The 21135-nt window shown below is 43.0% G+C and overlaps 2 protein-coding genes and 1 long non-coding RNA gene across 8 annotated transcripts in view; 1 reads left to right on the forward strand and 2 right to left on the reverse strand.

Moving 5' to 3' along the window:
- LOC126143121 (disks large homolog 5-like) overlaps window positions 1-21135 on the forward strand; it is an 886848-nt gene that overhangs the window by 618654 nt on the left and 247059 nt on the right. For 2 of the 6 annotated variants that reach the window (XM_049915303.1, XM_049915304.1), the window contains exons 6-7: window positions 119-319; window positions 13350-13538. The exons of 3 other annotated variants lie outside the window; for them this stretch is intronic. In XM_049915303.1, coding sequence (XP_049771260.1) covers window positions 119-319; window positions 13350-13538 — 390 coding nt within the window. The remainder of the gene's footprint in view (window positions 1-118; window positions 320-13349; window positions 13539-21135) is intronic. One more of the 6 variants, XM_049915307.1, reaches the window with a different exon arrangement.
- The window catches only part of LOC126143152 (uncharacterized), a 189889-nt gene that overhangs the window by 69098 nt on the left and 99656 nt on the right, over window positions 1-21135 (reverse strand). The window lies entirely within an intron of this gene.
- The window catches only part of LOC126143143 (uncharacterized), a 242246-nt gene that overhangs the window by 63541 nt on the left and 157570 nt on the right, over window positions 1-21135 (reverse strand). The window lies entirely within an intron of this gene.

Raw genomic sequence — 21135 nt, forward strand, 5'->3', positions numbered from 1 at the left:
TATACCAGGGATGTTGCAGCTGTGTCAGATATTTAGCACGGTAGCTGGAAAGAAAGCAAATCAATTTGTAATTATATACTTGAATTTTTTGCAATGTAAATGTTCTGTCCATTTTCAGCACGCATTATCAGATTCAGCAGACATAGAAGTTGTAAGAGAATGGGCAAAGCTTCAAGTTACGAGACAGACTAGTGATATAGTCTGCCGTTCACTGAAGGAAATCATTTCGGCTGGTAGCTCACTTCGTTGCGACAGAGACTTTCTCCGTGTTGTTCTACTTGATGCTGAAAAGAAACTTAATGCACTTGATGAAAGATATGTAAGTATTAGCTTTTGTCCTACATACACATTACATATGTAAGCTGAAATAATATACCATTGGACATATGCAGTGCATAGTTCTAGTAAGTAACTACTAAAGCACTGAGTGGTCTGTATTTCCAAATACTTACTTCTATTCTTTCAAAGTGTTGTTGTTGTTGTTGTTGTTGTTGTTGTTGCCGCAGTCTTCAGTCCAGAGACTGGTTTGATGCAGCTCTCCATACTGCTCTATCCTACGCAACCGTCGTCATCTCTGAGTAACTACTGCAACCTACATCCTTCTGCGATTTTTACCCTCCATGCTTCCCTCCAATACTAAATTAGTGATCCTGTGATGCCTCAGAAGGTGTCCTACCAACCGATCCCTTCTTCTAGTCAGGTTGTGCCACAAATTTCTCTTCTCCCCAATTCTATTCAGTACCTCCTCATTAGTTACGTGATATACCCACCTAATCTTGAGCATTCTTCTGTAGCACCACATTTCGTAGGCTTCTATTCTCTTTTTGTCTAAACTATTTATTGTCCATGTTTCACCTCCGTACATGGCTACACTCCATACGAATATTTTCAGGAAAAAAGACTTCCTGACACTTAAATCTGTACCGATGTTAACAAATTTCTCTTCTTCAGAAACACTTCCCTTGCCATTGCCAGTCTACATTTTATATCCTCTCTATTTTGACCATTGTCAGTTATTTTGCTCCGCAAATAGCAAAACTCATCTACCACTTAGTGTCAAATTTCCTAGTCTAATTCCCTCAGCATCACCTGATTTTATTCGACTAAACTCCATTATCCTTGTTTCGCTTTTGTTGACGTTAATCTTAAATCATCCTTTCAAGACACTGTCCATTCCGTTCAGCTGCTCTTCCAGGTCCTTTGCTGTCTCTGACAGAATTACGTCATCAGTGAACCTTAAAGTTTTTATATCTTCTCCATGGAGTTTAATACCTACTCCGAATTTTTCTTTTGTTTCCTTTACTGCTTGCTCAATATACAGATTGAATAACATTGGGGATAGGTTACAACCCTGTCTCACTCCCTTCCCAACCACTACTCCCCTTTCATGCCCTTAGACTCTTATAACTGCCATCTGGTTTCTGCACAAATTGTAAAAGCCTTTTGCTCCCTGTATTTTACCACGGCCACCTTCAGGATTTGAATGAGTATTCCAGTCAACATTGTCAAAAGCTTTCTCTAAGTGTAAAAATGCTAGAAATGTAGGTTTGCCTTTCCTTAACTTATCTTCCGAGATAAGTCGTAGGGTCAGTATTGCCCCCCCCCCCCTCTCTCTCTCTCTCTCTCTCTCTCTCTCTCTCTCTCTCTCTCTCTCTTTCATCCACTGTGCTGCTACCTCTGGTTGTTACGGGAGGTGGAGGGTAAAGTGTTGTCGCTCCGTCAACAGTGTTGCCATTCTTATTACTCCAGTTACACTGCTTATGAAATCTAGAAGAAATCAAAGGTGAGAGTCTATTTGCACCAGTGCCGATACTTTTGAATTTATTCACCATTCCTGCTGAATAGACGGCAAATGTTAGATTTGGGATGATGTCGTGCACTTGAGTAATCCAGTGCCTGTAAATATTGAAATATTCAACTTTTTAGCTTCTTGTGATTCCTTGTAAGGTCTACTGTATCATTACTCCTTTCAATACTTATTCCCATGTTAGCCATAATGGGGGGAATTGAGTATGGTTTGTAATAGACAGCATTTAACTAACTCACAAACACCTGTATATTTTATACTGTGTATTTTTCATGTAGATTTTACAAAATACTGCTCCATTTTCTCAAACAAACAGAGATTTGTACCTCTCACAACTGTTTGTCCCAACCAGAGAAGGGACTGTCTAAAAAAGTAACAGAAAAATCATGGAAATTTGCTTTTTATTTTGCAGTACTGATTCTGACATATCAATGATTATACTGGTTGTTACATAAAACTGCAGTTGTTCTGTAATAAGTACATGCTGATTCTTAGAAGTCTTTGGAATGACCTTTTCACAAAATTCCTATCATGTACTAAGCAACATCACATCTTTAAATAGTGATCAGATATTAAAATACATTTACAGCAGTCTTCAAAAGTTACAGAAATCAGATAAGCTACACACAGTCCCCACAGCCTCAATGTGATCAGAGAATGGAAACGTGGTCCAAGTAGTCTGTGTTCTTATCATCTGTGAAACTAAGTTCAACCGTGGGTGATTTTAAAGCACCTGTAATACATTCAAAAATGGTGACGTTGGTTTATCTGTCAATTCTCTACAAGCTCTTGCAAATACATATACTTCCTAATCCAAGATACTTACCTGCTATAAACTTCCAGCTTCATTTCACATTCTGATATATCACTGGTACATGTGGACAGGTAGGCATCATATTTCTGTGTGTTTGTGGCACAGACAATACAATAGTGTACGTGATTAGGTCCCTTAGCTGACAAAACTGGGAAGCTGTCACATCATAGTATAGGCACAACTGTTGTGGCATGACCAAAGATGTTGAGTCTGATCTGTGGGTGACCAATGATATTAGGTAAGCTATTAGTGCAATATTCACTGACATATATTTGTTATTCTCACTTGTGCTATCTTATTAAAAGTAGAGGATCGAAACTCTTACATCATAAGACATGCTGCATGTAATATTAGAAACTACAGTACAAAGTCCATCTACAGAAAATTATGTTGGGCTTCTTAATGAGGTGTGCCAGTCAGTGTAGAAAATGAAATAATACTGATGTAGTAACAAATGGTATGACCCGCCAGGTTAGCAGAGAGTGCTAATGCGCTGCTTCCTGGGCTCAGGTAGATGCACCAGCCCCAGATCGAATCTGCCCAACGGATTAACGATGAGGGCTGGTGTGCCAGCGAGCCTGGATGTGGTTTTTAGGAGGTTTTCCACATCCCTCTAGGTGTAAACCAGACTGGTCCCCACGACCCACCTCAGTTAAGACACGCAGACATTTGAAACGTGTTTGCACTCATTCATGATTTACACTAGATGCAGACTGCTGGGGTACACTGATTGTGTCCTGGGAGGGGGGGGGGGGGAGGGGGGGTGAGGTTACGGGATGGCGGCAGGAAGAGCCTCCGGCCAAATCAGATAGTCAGCACTCCAACTCTGTGAAAGGTGCGGGACAAGGTGCAAGCAATACTAAGTAACAAATGGTACATTAGAACCAGTTACAAATTTTATATACCATAGCCAGTACAGTTATTTCAACAATATATGACAGTACCGATGTTGGAATCTACAGGTGTTGTCTGAGGGAGGGGGACCTACTTTAGGTTGCCTGTATGAGGAATCTAAATTACTGTAAAAGTCAATGCAGAAAGAAAGTATTAGCTACTGTTTTGTGGAAGATAGCCTCATTTACAGCTTATATTTGAAAGTCTTGTAGTACCAGCTGATTCATAGCTCTTACATGATGTCATGTTACATGTACAAATGTAACATTCATTGTCTAAAAATATGCCGGGCATAGACGTGGGGCATATTAGTCACACTAAAAGCTAAAATCTCCATTGGTAAATTATTAACAGGAGGATCATATTTTCCTCAAAACTGTAGCTACTACTTCCATTTCGCATAAAGTTGTTGTTATAAGCTTTAATCGCCAATAATTGCGTGGATATTCAAACACACTCACTTGGAAACAATAGCTGGTTACATGACAACAACTCAGTATCTCTCATTCGACTGCCATGCCGTGACACGCGGCTGGCGCCGTTCGTAGCTAGGTGGCGCTCCCACGCTCAGCCGAGTTGCGGAGCGCCTCTATCGCCGTTTGCGCGTACTGTCGTGGTGGCACTGTTAAATGTCGTGGCACTGTCACAACACTTTTCTCCCCTTGAAAAAAAAACACTCACTTCCTTGGAGACATGGACAGTGAGGAGACATCTGTGGCCTCTTGTGAGGCCCCGAGAACATCCCGCGGAGAGACAAGAGAGTATGGTCGAAAATGTCCAGGAAGGAAGCTCGTCCGTGGAACGTGCCTCCTGGACGAGATGATGGGTGAAAACTCCGGAGCAGCATCCGTAGGTGTCGTGGACCTGGGGGTGTGCTCCAGCGAGATGGGTCCCGGAGAAGGCGGCGTATTCTGAAGCGGTAGAGACGTCGGCTGCATAAACACGTACGGTAGATCGGCAGCAGCTACAGGACTGGCTTCTCGGGCTGGTGGAGGCGAAGGAAGGGGCGGTGGCACCGGCGTGGCCACCACTCGTGGGCGCATCTGGTCGTAATGGCGAACAACCGTGCCGTCGTCCGTACATATTTCACAAAGCCGGTGGCCGCGAAGAGCCTTGACCACCCCTGGAATCCATTTAGGGCGAGATCCGTACCCTCGTGCCCACACGTCGGCACCCACCGAGTATTTTCCCGCACTAGGGGACACAGCACAAGGCCTGACAGGGTGAAGCAGGTGCAGTAGAGTGCGCGGTTGGCGGCCGTGCAAGAGTTCAGCAGAGGCGTGAAGCGATAAGAACTCAGAAATTGCAGCAGAGCGTCATCTGTGGAAAAATCACTAAGGAATTTTTTCATCTGGCTTTTGAAAGTGCGGACAAGGCGCTCGACCTCCTCATTCGATTGCGGATGGAAGGGCGGTGCTGTAACATGACGAATCCCTTGTCCAGTACAAAAATCACGGAAGGTCTGCGAAGAGAACTGAGGGCCATTGTCCGTGACGATCGTGGATGGAAGACCTTCTAGCGCAAAGATTTTGGTCAAAGCCAGCGTTGTCGCCGCAGTGGTGGGTGACGGATACCGAACAACAAATGGAAACTTCGAGACGGCGTCGATCAACAGTAGCCAATAAGTACAGAGGAAGGGGCTGGCAAAGCCAGCGTGCACCCGTTCCCATGGCTGCGCCGGATCAGGCCACGGAGAGGGCATTGTACGAGGTGCAGCCAGTCGTTGAGCACACTGACCACACGCAGCAATCGTGTGGGCGATGTCCAAATCAATACCGGGCCAATAAACGTGCCTGCGGGCCAGGGACTTAGTCCGAGAAATCCCCCAATGGCCTTCATGCAATAGTTTGAGAACATCTTTGCGAAGAGAGGCTAGCACCACGACCCGTGGAGATGCGCCATCCGTGGCCAGAACACCACCACCATCACGAACAGATGAAGGTGCAAGGCATGGTAGTTGCGAAGGGGATCCGATGCCCGGCCTTTGGTCCTGTCCGGCCAACCCCGTTGAACAAAACCGATCACCTGACGCAGGACCGGGTCCTGCGCAGTACCTGACGTGACCTGCGAACCTGTAAGTGGAAAACCCTCGACCGCACGACGTTCTTCCTCATCAATGTGGAAACAGAGAAGTTCATCACGATCGAAAACCGGGTCGGGGCCCATCGGCAATCACGACAATGCATCAGCGTTGGTGTGCTGGGCCGTGGGGCGATAGTGAATCTCATAGTGAAAACGAGAAAAGTATAAGGCCCAACGTTGCAGGCGGTGAGCTGCCTTATCCGGAAGCGTTGCCGATGGGCTGAACAGAGAGAGACTAGCGGCTTGTGGTCTGTGATGAGGTGAATCTTAGAACCATAAAAAAAAAAAGCGCTGAACTTTTATAGAGCATAATGATAGCGAGCGCCTCCTTTTCGATTTGAGAGTAACGCCGTTGCGCATCGTTGAGGGTCTTGGAAGCATAGGTGATGGGTCGTTCCAACCCATCCTCATACCGATGGGCGAGAACAGCCCGTAGGCCATACTGTGATGCGTCAGTCGCCAGAACCAAGTGCTGACACGGACAGAATGTGGCAAGACAAGGCGCCGACTGCAAATGAGCCTTCAGGCGGACAAAAGCCTGCTCACACTCGTCGGACCAACAGAAAGGGACGTTTTTGCGTAACAGCTGATCAGAGGATGAGCTACCGCCGCTGCGGATGGATTGAATTTGTGATAATAAGCAATCTTGCCTAGAAACGCCTGAAGTTCTTTGACCGTAGACGGCCGGAGTAGAGGGTTAATGGCCGCAACGTGCTGACGTAGAAGACGTATACCCTCACGGGACAAGTGGAAACCAAGATACACAATGGAGGGTTGGAAGAACTGTGACTTGTCCAGATTGCACTTCAACCCAGCCGAATGCAAAACCCGAAACAGTGAACGCAAATTGCGAAGGTTCTCCTCAGTGGAGGCCCCCGTGACAACAATGTCATCCAGATAGTTGATGCAGCCGGGAACGGAAGCCGTGAGCTGTTCCAAAAACCGCTGAAAAATGGCCGGCACGCTAACGACGCCAAATGGTAATCGCTGGTACTGATACAGCCCACAAGGAGTGTTGATGACGAGAAATTCCTTGGAAGAAGCATCCAACGGCAACTGATGGTACGCCTCCGATAAGTCAAGTTTGGAAAAGAGCTGGCCCCCAGTGAGCTTGGTAAATAACTCCTCAGGACGGGGAAGAGGAGAAATGTCAGTGAGGCTCTGAGCGTTGACAGTGGCTTTAAAATCGCCACACAATCGCAGACTCCCGTTGGGTTTAGAAACCACCACGATTGGCGATGCCCATTCGCTGGAGGTAACAGGAAGGAGAATCCCTGAAGCTGTTAACCTGTCTATCCCAACCTCGACAGGTGCACGCAACGCCACCGGAATAGGGTGTGCCCGGAAAAAATTAGGGCGAGCTGTAGGTTTAAGAGTAATGTGGGCTTCAAAATCCTTGGCACGACCCAGACCAGCAGAGAACACGGACGGAAATTCAGAACACAATCCATCCAGCTGTTGATACGGAATATCCTCAGAGATGAGGTGCTCATCATCATCAACGGAGAACCCGAACAACTGGAAAGAATCATAACCGAACAGGTTTTCAGTGCCCGCATGATCCACCACATAAAACGTGAGGGGCCTAACAACAGACTTGTAGGCAGTGGAAGCATCGAACTGGCCAACGATAGGAATTTTCTGTTTATTATAAGTTCTCAGATTTCGCGTAACTGGAGACAAGGGAGGGGAGCCCAACTCCAAATACGTGCGAGAATTAATGAGAGTTACTGCAGAGCCAGTGTCCACTTGCATGCGAATGTCTTTATCCAGAACACGAACAGTAACAAACAACTTATTTGTTTGAGAAAGCACACAGTTAACATCCGTGTCCGATGCCTCGTCCTCGTCGACAGGAACTTTAGGGGACCGACATACAGAAGCAATGTGGCCTTTTTTCCTACACGAATTACATGTGGCCCAACGTTTCGGACACGTGGCCCCGTCATGCTGTGCGAAACAACGTGGACGAGAAGGAAGTGCGGAACGAACCTGTTTCTGCGGTTGCTGTTTTTGCTGCGAGCGTCGCGGCCCAACGCGACGTTGTTTACGTGAGTGAACCGCCGCCACATCTTCGTTCCCCTGTGAAACAGGCAAATTGTCCGTGTCGAAAGTTGACTGTACAGACGTTCAATCCCGTCTCCAGCCATCCTGATTTAGGTTTTCCGTGATTTCCCTAAATCGTTCCAGGCAAATGCTGGGATGGTTCCTTTGAAAGGGCACGGCCGATTTCCTTCCCAATCCTTCCCTAACCCGAGCTTGCGCTCCGTCTCTAATGACCCCGTTGTCGACGGGACGTTAAACACTACCCACCACCACCTTGACTGTACAGCGCCTCCGTCACACCACACGTCTATTTGCGCGCCAGCAGTGTGAGACACTTCAAAGGATTGAGCGATGCTTAGAACTTCAGACAATGACGGGTTTGGCAGTTGTAGGGCACGTTGTCTAACTTCTTTATCAGGAGCAAGCCCTAGAATAACATCCCTAACCATTGAATCAGCATAAGACTCGTGTTGAGTGTCCGTGACAAACTGACTCAGACCGTGTAGTTCCGCCACCCGAGCCCGGTAAGATTGATTGGGCTGTTTACGACCCCGGTAGAACGCCACGCGGGCGGCAACGATGTGGGTGTTTCTGCGGTAATAGTTAGACAATAAGTCACACATTTCTTGGAGGGACAGAGAGGCAGGTTCCCGCAGAGGGGCTAACTGAGATAGCAGCTGATAGATCCGTGGGGAAATCCAAGATAGAAATAACGAATTAAACATAGGAGTGTCGACAACGCCGAAAGCCGAGAAGTGTTGCCGCAAACGCTTCTCATAATCCTCCCAGTCTTCAGCGGCCTCGTCGTAAGGAGGGAACGGAGGCGGAGAAGAGGAAGACAGACGATGAGTAAGCGACGTCGACAACACCTGAACAGCAGCCGTCAACTGTGTTTGCTGTTCAATGAGTGCTTGCATAAGCTGTCCCGTGTCTGCCCCGTCACGAACACACAAATCCACAACGCAGTGAAAATATCCGACCTCGTCGCCAAAAAGTGTTATAACCTTTAATCACCAATAATTGTGTGGATATTCAAACACACTCACTTAGAAACAATAGCTAGTTACACGATAACAACTCAGTATCTCTCATTCGACTGCCGTGCTGTGACATGCGGCCGGCGCTGTTCGTAGCTAGGTGGCGCTCCCGCGTTCAGCCGAGTTGCGGAGCGCCTCTATCGCCGTTTGCGCGTGCTGTCGTGGTGGCACTGTTAAATGTCGTGGCACTGTCACAACAGTTGTAGTGTGGTTTAGGTGGTCCGTACAGGCAATCCAAAGTAGGTCCCTTCTTCACATAACACTTGCAGGTTCCAATATCTGTACTGTAATATATTGTTGAAATGACTAATGACATGGTGCAACCAACTATGGTTTTCCTGTTTCATTATAACACTGCATGGTGAAAAAAGATTCACCTACTGTGTGTGTGTGTGTGTGTGTGTGTGTGTGTGTGTGTGTGTGTGTGTGTGTGTGTTGAGGGAGCGAGAGATATTTATTTTAATACATCAGTATTATTTTATTTCCTAAACTTACTGGCACACCTCATTAAAAGGCTTCTGTGGTTGGACTGTACCACAATTTCTAATATTACACGTGACATAATATCTGATGTAAGAGTTTCAATCCTTTACTTCCAACAAGATAGCATGTGAGAGAATAACAAGCTTATGCCAGTGAATATTCCACCAGTACCTTACTTAATGTTATTGACCATCCACAGATAAGATCGTAAACATCTTCAGTCATACCATAACAGTTGTACCTATACTATGACATAGGAAGTTTGTTTTTGTCAGCTAAAGGACGTTATCACATACATTGTTGTATTGCCTTTGTGCCACATACGCACCAAAATAAGAAGCATACCTGTTCACATGTATCGACAATGTATTGGAGTGTGAAAAGAAGCTGGAAGCATAAGATATGTAAATAACTTGGGTTATAAAGTGTATGTATGTGCAAGATCTTGTCAACAATTGACGTATAAACCAATGTCACCATTTCTGAACGTGTTATGGGTGCTTGAACATGACCCAAGGATAATAAAAAGAATAGTCTACTTGGACCATGTTTTCATGCTCAAAACACTGGACTGAGTTTACCCTCTTCAAAACAACTGTGGAGCTCTGATTGTGTGCCTCTTCCTGTTGGTGTGGCCAGCAATGCAACATAACCAAAAAAAGGTTCATGCAGACATAAGATCAGCTGTGCAAGATGTCTTTAGTGCTTTTGAAAGTGAAACCTGCATTGCCAGTTTGTCAAAGGATAAGTTTTGGTCCTGTGTGAAATCCACCAATGGATCAAATTTATCATTTGTAGATAGCAACTGCACAAAAATGGAAGATGGAAAAATTCTAGAGTTAGAAACAGTTACTCAGATCACATGTTCTCCACATTCACTTCCGTGCACACATTGACATATATGCATGTGACACGTGTAAGCAGGAGTGTTTGTGGAATGGAAAACTAAGAGTCAGGAGGAGGGGGCGAGGGTCCAGTGGACATTATGAAACAACTATTAGATAATACCTGTAGCCTCTCTTAAAGTAGTTGATGACAGACCTGTGGAACAATGAAAAACCTGTGATTACACACACACACACACACACACACACACTCACACACACACACACACACACACACACACACACACACACACACACACACACACAAAATAAATATACATAATCTCCTGAATATTTATATCACTAACCTCAGTTTGTTGATTAATTATGGATCATGTTTCCCACGTATGACTTTCTGGAAATGAATATGTTGTCAGTGACTGTATATCCTCTAACACACAGTAAACAACTGTTTTTCGATATCTGAAGGAGCATGAGAAAATTATCATTTCCATAATTTTAGGGGCTCCGGACAGGTTGATATCTTAATTTCCATTCCCCCTCCCCCCCCCCCCCCCCCCTCTAGTCATGGTCTACAGAATTTACCATTCCCAATAATAAATAAAACACGTATTATCTCCTTAGTTCTGGTTTATTCATTTGTTTCAACAAAACATTGTGCGAGTAACCATGTATACGAGGGGCATTTGAAAAGTCTGTGCATAAATAAAAGCTACTTATGTGTTTGGCGTAAACCTTTGTTTTTTGAAATAGTCTCCTTTTAGACTTATGCACTTCATCCAATGTGATTATAATTTGTTGATCCCTTCCGAATAATAGGAATTATCCGTATGCAAAACAGCTATTAGTTCCTGCAATCACCTCCTCGTTTCAATAAAATCATTGTCCTGCCAGCTATTTCTTCAAATTGGGGAACAAATAGTAGTCTGGAGAATAGGGGGGATGTGAAATGAGTTGGAATCCTATTTCCATTAATTTTGTGACCACTACTGCTGAGGTGTGTGAAGGTGTATTGTCGTGATAAAAAAGGACTTTTTTGTGGTCCAATTGCCAGCGTTTTTCTTGCAGCTCGGTTTTCAAACAGTCCAATAATGATGAATAATATGCACCTGTAATAGTTTTACCTTTTCCAGATAGTCGAATCCCAAAAGACAGTCGCCATAACCTTTCCGGCCGAAGGAATGGTCTTTGCCTTTTTTGGTGCAGATTCTCCCTTGGTAACCCATTGTTTAGATTGTTGTTTGAGCTCAGGAGTATAGTAATGTATCCATGTTTCATCCACAGTGACGAAATGACAGTCCTGTGGATTCTTCCTGAACGGCTGCAAATCATCCTTGCAATGCTTCGCACAATTCAGTTTTTGGTCAAGTGCGAGCAATCGCTGAACCCATCTTGTGGATAGCTTTCTCATGTCCAAATATTTATGCAAAATAATATGTACCCATTCATTTGAGATGCCCACAGCACTAGCAATCTCACGCACCTTATCTCTTCTGTCATCCATCACCATATCATGGATTTTATCAATGATTTCTGGAATTGTAACCTCCACAGGGCATCCAGAATGTTCAGCATCACTTGTGGCCATATGGCCACTCCGAAAATTTTGAAACCACTTATAAACTGTTCTAATCAAAGGTGCAGAGTCACAGCAGTGTTTATCAAGCTTCTCTTCAGTCTCCTGAGGTGTTTTGCCTTTCATAAAGTAATGTTTAATCACCACAAGAAATTTTTTTGTCCATTTGTTTGACAATGACTCCACTTCCTTGATTCACGCGAATGTCAAACACAAAGAAATAGACCAATATGGCTGAAAAGATACTACTAACTGAACATGACCTCGATACGGGCCAGTGGTGCCATCTCTTGGACTTTGCACGGACTTTTCAGATGCCCCTCGTATGTAATAGTTCTCAGATTGAAATTTGATTTTTGAATCCCCCACCTCTGAGAGCAATTATTTAGGAGGTAGTGATTCAGTAGCTTTCAAAACACTTGAGGAAGAGAAGCTACGTGGAGAAAACGTAACGATCACCAAGCAGGAGTGCAAAAAAGCAAATGGGTATGAGGCTATGAGGACTGAAAACTGCATATAAGGGAAAGAAATTGGAAGATGGCTGACGATTAGATGGTAAGAATAGACATGAAAAAATCTGTCAAGGAAAGAATTCAAAACTATTATGGCATAGCAGTAGCATAGAAGATATTAGAAAAGCTGTGTGGGCAGTTTTGTTTCACCTCTTCAAGAGACAATAAACCCAGTCATAGGCCTTCCAGAAAGTGATTTTATTTACAAACCAGCTATTTCTTTTGCAAGTAGAAATCTTGAAAGAAACTTCCAAGGATTTGTCAGATGTAAATCCACTGACGAAAATCACTCCCAAAATCCTAACGAGTCCACGAACAGTGTAATCTGGGAGAGAATTCCCGAGAGTTTTGGTGGCAATCGGTATACTGCATTTTGGTGTCTTGGATGCAGTGACAATATTCAGTGAAGGAAATGTTGCAAGATATGAAGTACTGAAAAGGCTGCTTGAAACCTTTGGTCATTTTGCAGTAAAACAAATGTTAAATTTAGATAAAGAAAGGCTTTTTGTGTCTGAGAACTGTTTGAGACTTTGAAACAATGGCAAGACAGGGAGGAAAAAGGATATTGCAAGATGAAATGGAAGAGGATGCAGACAACCCAATGTATGGAGCTGGGAGGCATTGTCAACTTTAATGGCTGTTTTCTGTAAGTTGTATTTTTCAAGAAAAAGTGTACTTTCTTAGTTTCTATTAACCAGAATTTGTTCAAAATTATGGGGTATACTCATTGGAGAATTGTGCATATTTTAACACGGGGATTTTCATATTTTGTAAATCTCAAAGAAGTTAGCCTTATGTACATCGAACGGTGTAGAAAGTTTGTCTACTTTTCACAAATATAATTATCTTAAAAATAATCAATACTTTCAGAAATACCTTTGTTAGTGGCTAGAAATGTGCAACCCAAGGCATATTTTCTTCAAATTTTTATTCCCAATAATTGCTGAAAAGGGTACCTTTTATATGAATAAATATTACATTGTTTAAGATAGGGATTTTTCCAATCTGCCCAAAACTCTTTAAATGAAGTAAAATCATATCAGCCATATTATGTCTTATGTAACTGTGTAAAGTTTGTGATTGCTATTTGTCCTGTGGTTAATGCTTTCTCACAAAGGCGACACTGTGTGCAGTAGAATCAACATTCATTGGTGCTGAAGAAATGTAATACTTGCCAAGAAATAACTCCTGTTCCTCTATACCTGCAACAGCTGAAATGAATATTGTTTTAATGTACGGCCCTTTTTTTCCAGAAAAGTGCTCAGAAGGAATTAATGAATTTAGCTAGCGATTTGTCTCATAGCTGGCACAATATTGAGAAAGCAGCGGAAAAAGCTAGAAGGAAACGTTCACAGGTAGACATAGAATGCAAGGAAGCACCAAATCATCTCACAGACCTAATGAACCAATTGAGAAGAGCTTCAGCAGAGGAACTTAAAGCTGTAAGTTACTCTTTCTCTTCCATGCAGATAAGCAGGTCTTGTATAGCTTTCATGTTGCATGATGCATATGTATTTACACCATCATTTCTGTATATTTGATGTGGGAGAAAAGCAATGAGACTGATTTTTTATGTACCGTAGTTTTTATTTTTTTCAGTCAATAATATTGCCCAAGGGAACTCCCTTGGGCAACTATACACTGGCAGTCATTGTTCCCACTCTGGGTTGCAGTGCTCTCGGTCACATTCTTCTGAATGTTCCTGAATCCCAAAATGTCATTTTAAGACATTTTTCAATTTTGGGGAAAAAATCAAAAGGACTCCCTTCAGGTGAATAGGGGACCACAGACCAATATGAAAGCCTTTTGAAGTAAAAAATTCCACGATGGAAGTGGCCGCATGGCATGGGGTGATCTCACGAAGCAGCATCCACTTGTGTGCAATGTCCAGTCTCAGTTAATAATTCTCTCTTTCCTGAGCCTTTCAACTTTAGCTTTGTAAAACATTTGGTTGAAAGTTTGTCCTGGAGGAACAAATTCTTTATGCACGATAGCCCTACTGTCAAAAAAGCAAATTTGCTTTGTTTTGATCTTTGATTTGCTTATTTGAGCTGTTTTTGGTCAAGTAGATGTGTGTGTGCCACTCCTTACTTTTCCACTTTTTCTCAGGATCCCACTCATAAATCCACGTGATGACTCGACTAAACCATTAGTGTGCCAAAGTTTGATGTACAGTGAAAGTGTTTAACAGGTCACCCATCATCCTTATTGTTAAACTTCAGTCTGATCTCACAAGAGCACGCACACTGAAGTGTTTTTCTTGGTGTTTTAGGGTTTCGTGTAGCTGCTGGCTCGCACCTTGTACTTGAAACTGAGTCAGAACACTTAACAAGATCTGTTACCCGACGTAACATCTGAAGTATTTACCTTTTCCTTTTAATCGAGTGCTACAGTTGATTTTCTTGAAGTCGGGGTCCTGCTAATCAGTGCCTCAGAAATCCTGTGTGTTGCTGAGGAAAGGCTCGACTTCTTAACATTCTGAAGTTACTGGAGCAAAAGAAGAAAACTTACTCATATCATAAAAAGCACGTCCTCTAGTTTCAGACATATATTTCCTTGAGTAGTTGTACGGCTCATTAGTGTGATTCACGAATTAGAGAAGAACACAACTTTCATAAGACATATGCCTTGAAGGCTCAATATGACAGTCCAGATTGCAGTATATTTCAACTGTCGCAAAACCATCCTGTCTCTCATGTTAATTTTTGGAGAGTGTGGTTGCTCTTTGACAGTCAAGCCACTGCCAAGCCACCACCACAAAACGTAAAATGTGCCACCCACAGCGGGTGAAGCAATTTGTCACCACTTCTTGCTGTTTCCTTGTATTCCACACTGCCCGCTTAATGTCTGCAAACACAAAAACAGCCATGCACAGTATATGTTCTGCGACTTACTTGCTACTACTTAATATTATTCTGTCATGTTCATCTTTCCTTGCACCACATGACGAGTGTTATACAGGCGCCCACTAGAACTGATAGACTCAATTCAGTGCGTACACATACAGGGGGCGCACACGCGTGCAGACGCACAGTTTGTTGCCTGGGTTACTTCCCATCAAGTGGACTCTCCCAACATTCACAAAGTCTCTCTGCAGTGCCGTATAATTGTTAACCAGTTATTTTCAACAAGATGGTGTAACTTCACATACAGCTCGCGTTTCAATGTCACTGCTTGCTGATGTTTTTTGGTGATCGCATTATTTAACTGTGACTTTGGCCTCCACGATCGCCTGACCTAACACCACCTGACCATTTTTTTTTTTTTTTCCCCGGGGTTTAGCAAAAGCAACTGTCCAAAATCCATCAATGAATGGAAAACTGTAATATCTACTTTCACTGCTTTTGTTACAGAAGAAATGTTACAGCTTGTGTTTGGGAACATAAGACAAAACTATCTTTGGCTGTAGTTTAAACTATTGTTTCTTCAATAAACTGGTTCTGAGTATAGTGGCATCAACATAACATGGTTTTACACCCAGAACTGTTTTATTGAAGATGACAAAGGCTGTAAAAGCCTATGCTCTCGTAGGCAGTTGTACTGTTATATGTATTGTAGTATTGGAATAAATCCCCCCATGAACCATGGACCGTGCCGTTAGTGGGGAGGCTGGTGTGCCTCAACGATACAGATAGCCATACCGTAGGTGCAACCACAACAGAGAGGTATCTGTTGAGAGGCCAGACAAAAGTGTGGTTCCTGAAGAGGGGCAGTAGCCTTTTCAGTAGTTGCAGGGGCAACAGTCTGGATGATTGACTGATCTGGCCCTGTAACACTAACCAAAACGGCCTTGCTGTTTTGGTACTGCGAACGGTTGAAAGCAATGGGAAATTACAGCCGTAATTTTTCCCGAGGGCATGCAGCTTTACTGTATGATTAAATGATGATGGCGTCCTCTTGGGTAAAATATTCCGGAGGTAAAATAGTCCCCCATTCGGATCTCCGGGTGGGGACTACTCGAGAGGACTCGGGAGAAAGAAAACTAGCGTTCTACGGATCAGAGTGTGGAATGTCAGATCCCTTAATCGGGCATGTAGGTGAGAAAATTTAAAAAGGGAAATGGATTGGCTAAAGTTAGATATAGTGGGAATTAGTGAAGTTCGATAGCAGAAGGAACAAGACTTTAGGTCAGGTGGATACAGAGTTATAAATACAAAATCAAATAGGGGTAATGCAGGAATAGGTTTAATAATGGATAAAAAAATAAGAGTGCGAGTAAGCTACTACCAACAGCATAGTGAACGCATTATTGTGGCCAAGATAGACATGAAGCCCGCGCCTACTACAGTAGTAAAAGTTTATATGCCTACAACCTCTGCAGATGATGAAGAAATTGATGAAATGTATGATGAGATAAAAGAAATTATTCAGGTAGTGAAGGGAGACGAAAATTTAATAGTCATGGGTGACTGGAATTCGACAGTAGGAAAACGAAGATCAGTTTGGATTCCGTAGAAGTAATGGAACACGTGAGGCAATACTGACCCCTATGACTTATCTTAGAAGCTAGATTAAGAAAAGGCAAACCTATGTTCCTAGCATTTGTAGACTTAGAGAAAGCTTTTACAATGTTGACTGGAATACTCTCAAATTCTGAAGGTTGCAGGGGTAAAATACAGGGAGTGAAAGGCTATTTACAATTTGTACAGAAACCGGATGGCAGTTATAAGTGTCGAGGGGCAAGCAGTGGTTGGGAAGAGAGTGAGACAGGGTTGTAGCCTATCCCCAATGTTATTCAATCTGTATATTGAGCAAGCAGTAAAGGAAACAAAAGGAAAGTTCGGAGTAGGTATTAAAATCCATGGAGAAGAAATAAAAACTTTGAGGTTTGCCAATGACATTGTAATTCTGTCAGACATAGCAAAGGACTTGGAAGAGCAGTTGAACAGAATTGACAGTGTCTTGAAAGGAGGATATAAGATGAACACCAATAAAAGCAAAACGAGGATAATGGGATGTAGTCAAATTAAATTGGGTGATGCTGAGGGAATTAGATTAGGAAATGAGACACTTAAAGTAGTAAACGAGTTTGCTATTTGGGGAGCAAAATAACTGATGGTCGAAGTAGAGAGGATATAAAATGTAGACTGGCAATGGCAAGGAACGCGTTTCTGAACAAGAGAAATTTGTTAACATAGAGTATAGATTTAAGTGTCAGGAAGTCATTTCTGAAAGTATTTGTATGGAGTGTAGCCATGTATGGAAGTGAAACATGGACGGTAAATAGTTTGGACAAGAAGAGAATATCAGCTTTCGAAATGTGGTGCTACAGAAGAATACTGAAGATTAGATGGGTTGATCGCATAACTAATGAGGAGGTATTGAATAGGATTGGGGAGAAGAGGAGTTTGTGGCACAACTTGACTAGAAGAAGGGATCGCTTGGTAGGACATGTTCTTAGGCATCAAGGGAGGACCAATTTAGCATTGAAGGGCAGCGTGGATGGTAAAAATAGTAGAGGGAGACCAAGAGATGACTACACTAAGCAGATTCAGAAGGATGTAGGTTGCAGTAGGTACTGGGAGATGAAGCAGCTTGCACAGGATAGAGTAGCATGGAGAGCTGCATCAAACCAGTCTCAGGACTGAAGACAACAAGAAGATATTTGCATGCAGTGGGGAAGGGTAAAAAAAATTAGATATTTGGGTAGCACATGGCCCAAGCCAAAATCACAAAAATGAGTGGGTGGCCATATATGCATCTCCGCTTGTGTCATCAATTAGCTCATGAACAACACCGACCATTTGTATGTTGTTGTTGTTGTTGAGAAATGATGTCTTTATGCTAACTTAAGGAAAACGCAGCAGCTACTCACTGTACAAGACGTGCATGCATCCACAAAAGATAATGTTATGCATCTGGTAGAACAATGACGGTATGGTGTACTACAAATTGCTTCGCTAAGGCGTAACCATTACTGCTGACATTTACTGACAACAACTGAAATGTCTGGCAAATGCAATCCAAGAACAATGACCGGGAAGATAGCGTGATGTGATGCTACTCCACAGTAATGTCCTCCTGCATTCTGCAGGACTGAAAAGTAATACTGGAGCTGGGTTGGAAAGTCACTCCGCACCCACCTTATTCACCTGATTTTGCGACCTCAGATTTCCACGTTCTCTGCTCTCTATCAAACAGCTTTCAAGGTACTCCCTTTCCAGATGGAAACACCCTCTGAGCATGGCTCGACTAGTTCTTCACCTGATAGCCACATGATTCCTACAGTTTAATTGGAAAGTTACCCTGGCATTGGCAGACTGTTGTAAACATTGAAGAAGAATATGTCAGTGATGACTAAATCCTTGTTACGTGTATCTGTTGTGTTTAATAAGCTTAGGTACAAATGCTATGAACTTACGCAGCAACCTAATAGTATGGAGGTTAGTGCTTAATGAAGAAAAGATTGTAGAAAGTCAAACTATGGAAAATTCAGGTTGGAATGCAACACTATTATGAAAAGGATAGTTGCTTCTCACCATATACCGGAGATGCTGAGTTGCAGATAGGCACAAACATAGGTTGTATTTGTGTGTGGAGAAGAGGGAGGGGGAGCATATTTTTGATAAATATCTTGTTGGCTGAAAGCTGATTTTCTGACAGTTTTTTGTTGTGCCTTTCTGCAACTCGGCACCTGTGCTATATGATGAGTAGCAGCTGTCCTTTCCATAATATTGTTAGATTTTAGAAAGTGTTGCAGGTATCACTAAGTGGAAGGAACACCTTGGCATTTTATACGAAGCTGGAAATTTAATTAAGATATGAGGATGGTTTGAAAAGTTCTCAGAATGGAATAGAAAAAAAAGTACTTACATCACTGAAACATTTTTTTCATTTTTCAATGTAGTCTCCTTGTAGACTAATGCACTTGGTCCAACAATGTTCCAGTGCCTTGATCCCATCTCGAAAATGAGTTTCCTCCAGACTTGCAAAAGAATTGTTAATTCCAGCTATCAATTCTTCATTTGAAGTGAATCTGCGTCCACCAAGAAAAATTTTTAGTTTTGGGAAGAGATGGAAGTCTGTCAGAGCCATATCAGGTGAATAAAGTAGGTGTGACAACAATTTATACCTTAGTTCGTGTAATTTTGCCATGCCGCTGGCACGTGTGGGGGCACATGTCAAGAGTCGCAGCACCCATCTTGCAGATAATATTTTCATTTCTAATTCTTCAGTTTAAATGCGATATACCTTTTCAGATGATATCTGGCAAGCGTGAGCAATTTCACGCATTTTCAATGGGCGATCCTCCACACCTATTTTGTGCACTTATGCAATGATTTCTGGAGTAGTGACACGTCTTGGCCGGCCACTGTGCGAATCATCTAAGATCTCTCGACCAAATGTAAATTCGTTCACCCACTTGGCAACAGTTGTATATGAAGATGCATTGTCCCCTAGTGTATTCTGGAAATCGGCATGAATGTCCTTTGCTTTCATACATTTCTTTACAAAGTTCTTAATCTCTGCTCGAATCTTGAATTTTCATTTTTTTTTCTTCCTTTTTCCCCCCATCTTTGCAAATCACTACGTGGGAGCAACAGAGCCAAGTCACAGCCACAGCTCTCTTCCGAGAGCATGACACCTGTTTACAGACAACAGTCCAATGAATATCACGTGAAACACTCGTTGTGCTGGTGCTGACCTCTTGTGGTGATTCCGAGAACTTTTCAAACCACCCTCGTACACCAAAGAAAGGAAGGAGTGCCTTACTTGTTGTTGGTAGACTAAGCTACATGAAGACATGTGAAAATTTGTTCAATAAAAATATTAGAATGGAGGAGGGATCATGCGCTTCCGTTATGATACAATGGTTAAATTGTGTTGAAATTATTTCAGTAATGTATGAGATCATGGAAGTAAGTGCAGTCAGCTGGTTATCACCATTCCCTACATCTACATCTATACTCCACAAAGCAAAGTCAGGTGAGGGTGGATGGTACGTTATGTATCAATGTCGCACCCCCACACTCTTCCCCATTCCATTCACAAATGACTCGTGGGAAGAAAGATTGCTGATAAGCTTTCATGTGAGGTCTGGGGTATCTCTAATTTTCCCTCCACGGTCTTGTCGCGAAATAGTGTGTACATAAAGTTCAAGAATACTTTAAATTATCGTCGACTGCGGCAGTCGCTTCCCGTATTCTCTCCCAGAGCTCTGCTACATCACATGCTAGGGCGGTACATACACCAGATCTATGTGTCCCCACATTAAAAAGTCACACGGAGTGAGATCTGGTGATCGGGAAGGCCCTTTCATGAAACAGCTGTCCCCTTTTGTAGCAAGGACGATCTATCGATGCGGCAGCTCCGTGTTCAGGTACCGATGAACTTCGCAATGAAAACGGGGTGGAGCCCCATCCTGCTGAAAGATGAACGGAGAGTCTGATTGCATTTGAGGCATCAGCCATTGCCCCAACATGTCCAAGTAGGAATATCCAGTGACAGTACTCTCGGCAAAGAACAATGTGGCCTGTACAGTTTTTGACGCGACACAGCACAAAGAACATTTACCTTTGGGGAATCGTGCTCAAATTCAATGCATTCATGTGGATGCTTTGAACCCCATATTCAACAATTATGCCTGTTCACTTTCCCATTAGTGTGAAAAGTGGCTTCATCGCTAAAAATTAAGCGATCAACAATGCCATCCCCATCCTCATTCAATTGTTGCAACTGCAAACAAAACTCAAAACACTTGTCTTTGTCGTCATTGAGCTTCTGCACTAGCTCCAATTTGAATGGTTTCATGGACAGCTTCTGTCACAGGACTTTCCACACTGTCATTGGAGCAGATTCCTTTGGAGTCTTTACAAATGTCTCTCGTACGTGCTCCACATTCACTTCACTTGCACTGGGACATCTGCCTCTCTCTGTCGGGCACAAGAAACCCGTCGTAACAAATTTGTTGTGCCAGTGGTAAATGGCCTTCCATGTTGGTGGCTTCTTGCCATACTTGGTTCTAAACAATCATTGAACAGCTGTAGCACACTTGTTTTTCTCGAATTCCAACACACAGAAAGCTTGCTCTGCACCTGA

Source organism: Schistocerca cancellata, unplaced genomic scaffold, assembly GCF_023864275.1.
Source record: "Schistocerca cancellata isolate TAMUIC-IGC-003103 unplaced genomic scaffold, iqSchCanc2.1 HiC_scaffold_782, whole genome shotgun sequence".
Taxonomy (NCBI): Eukaryota; Metazoa; Arthropoda; class Insecta; order Orthoptera; family Acrididae; genus Schistocerca; species Schistocerca cancellata.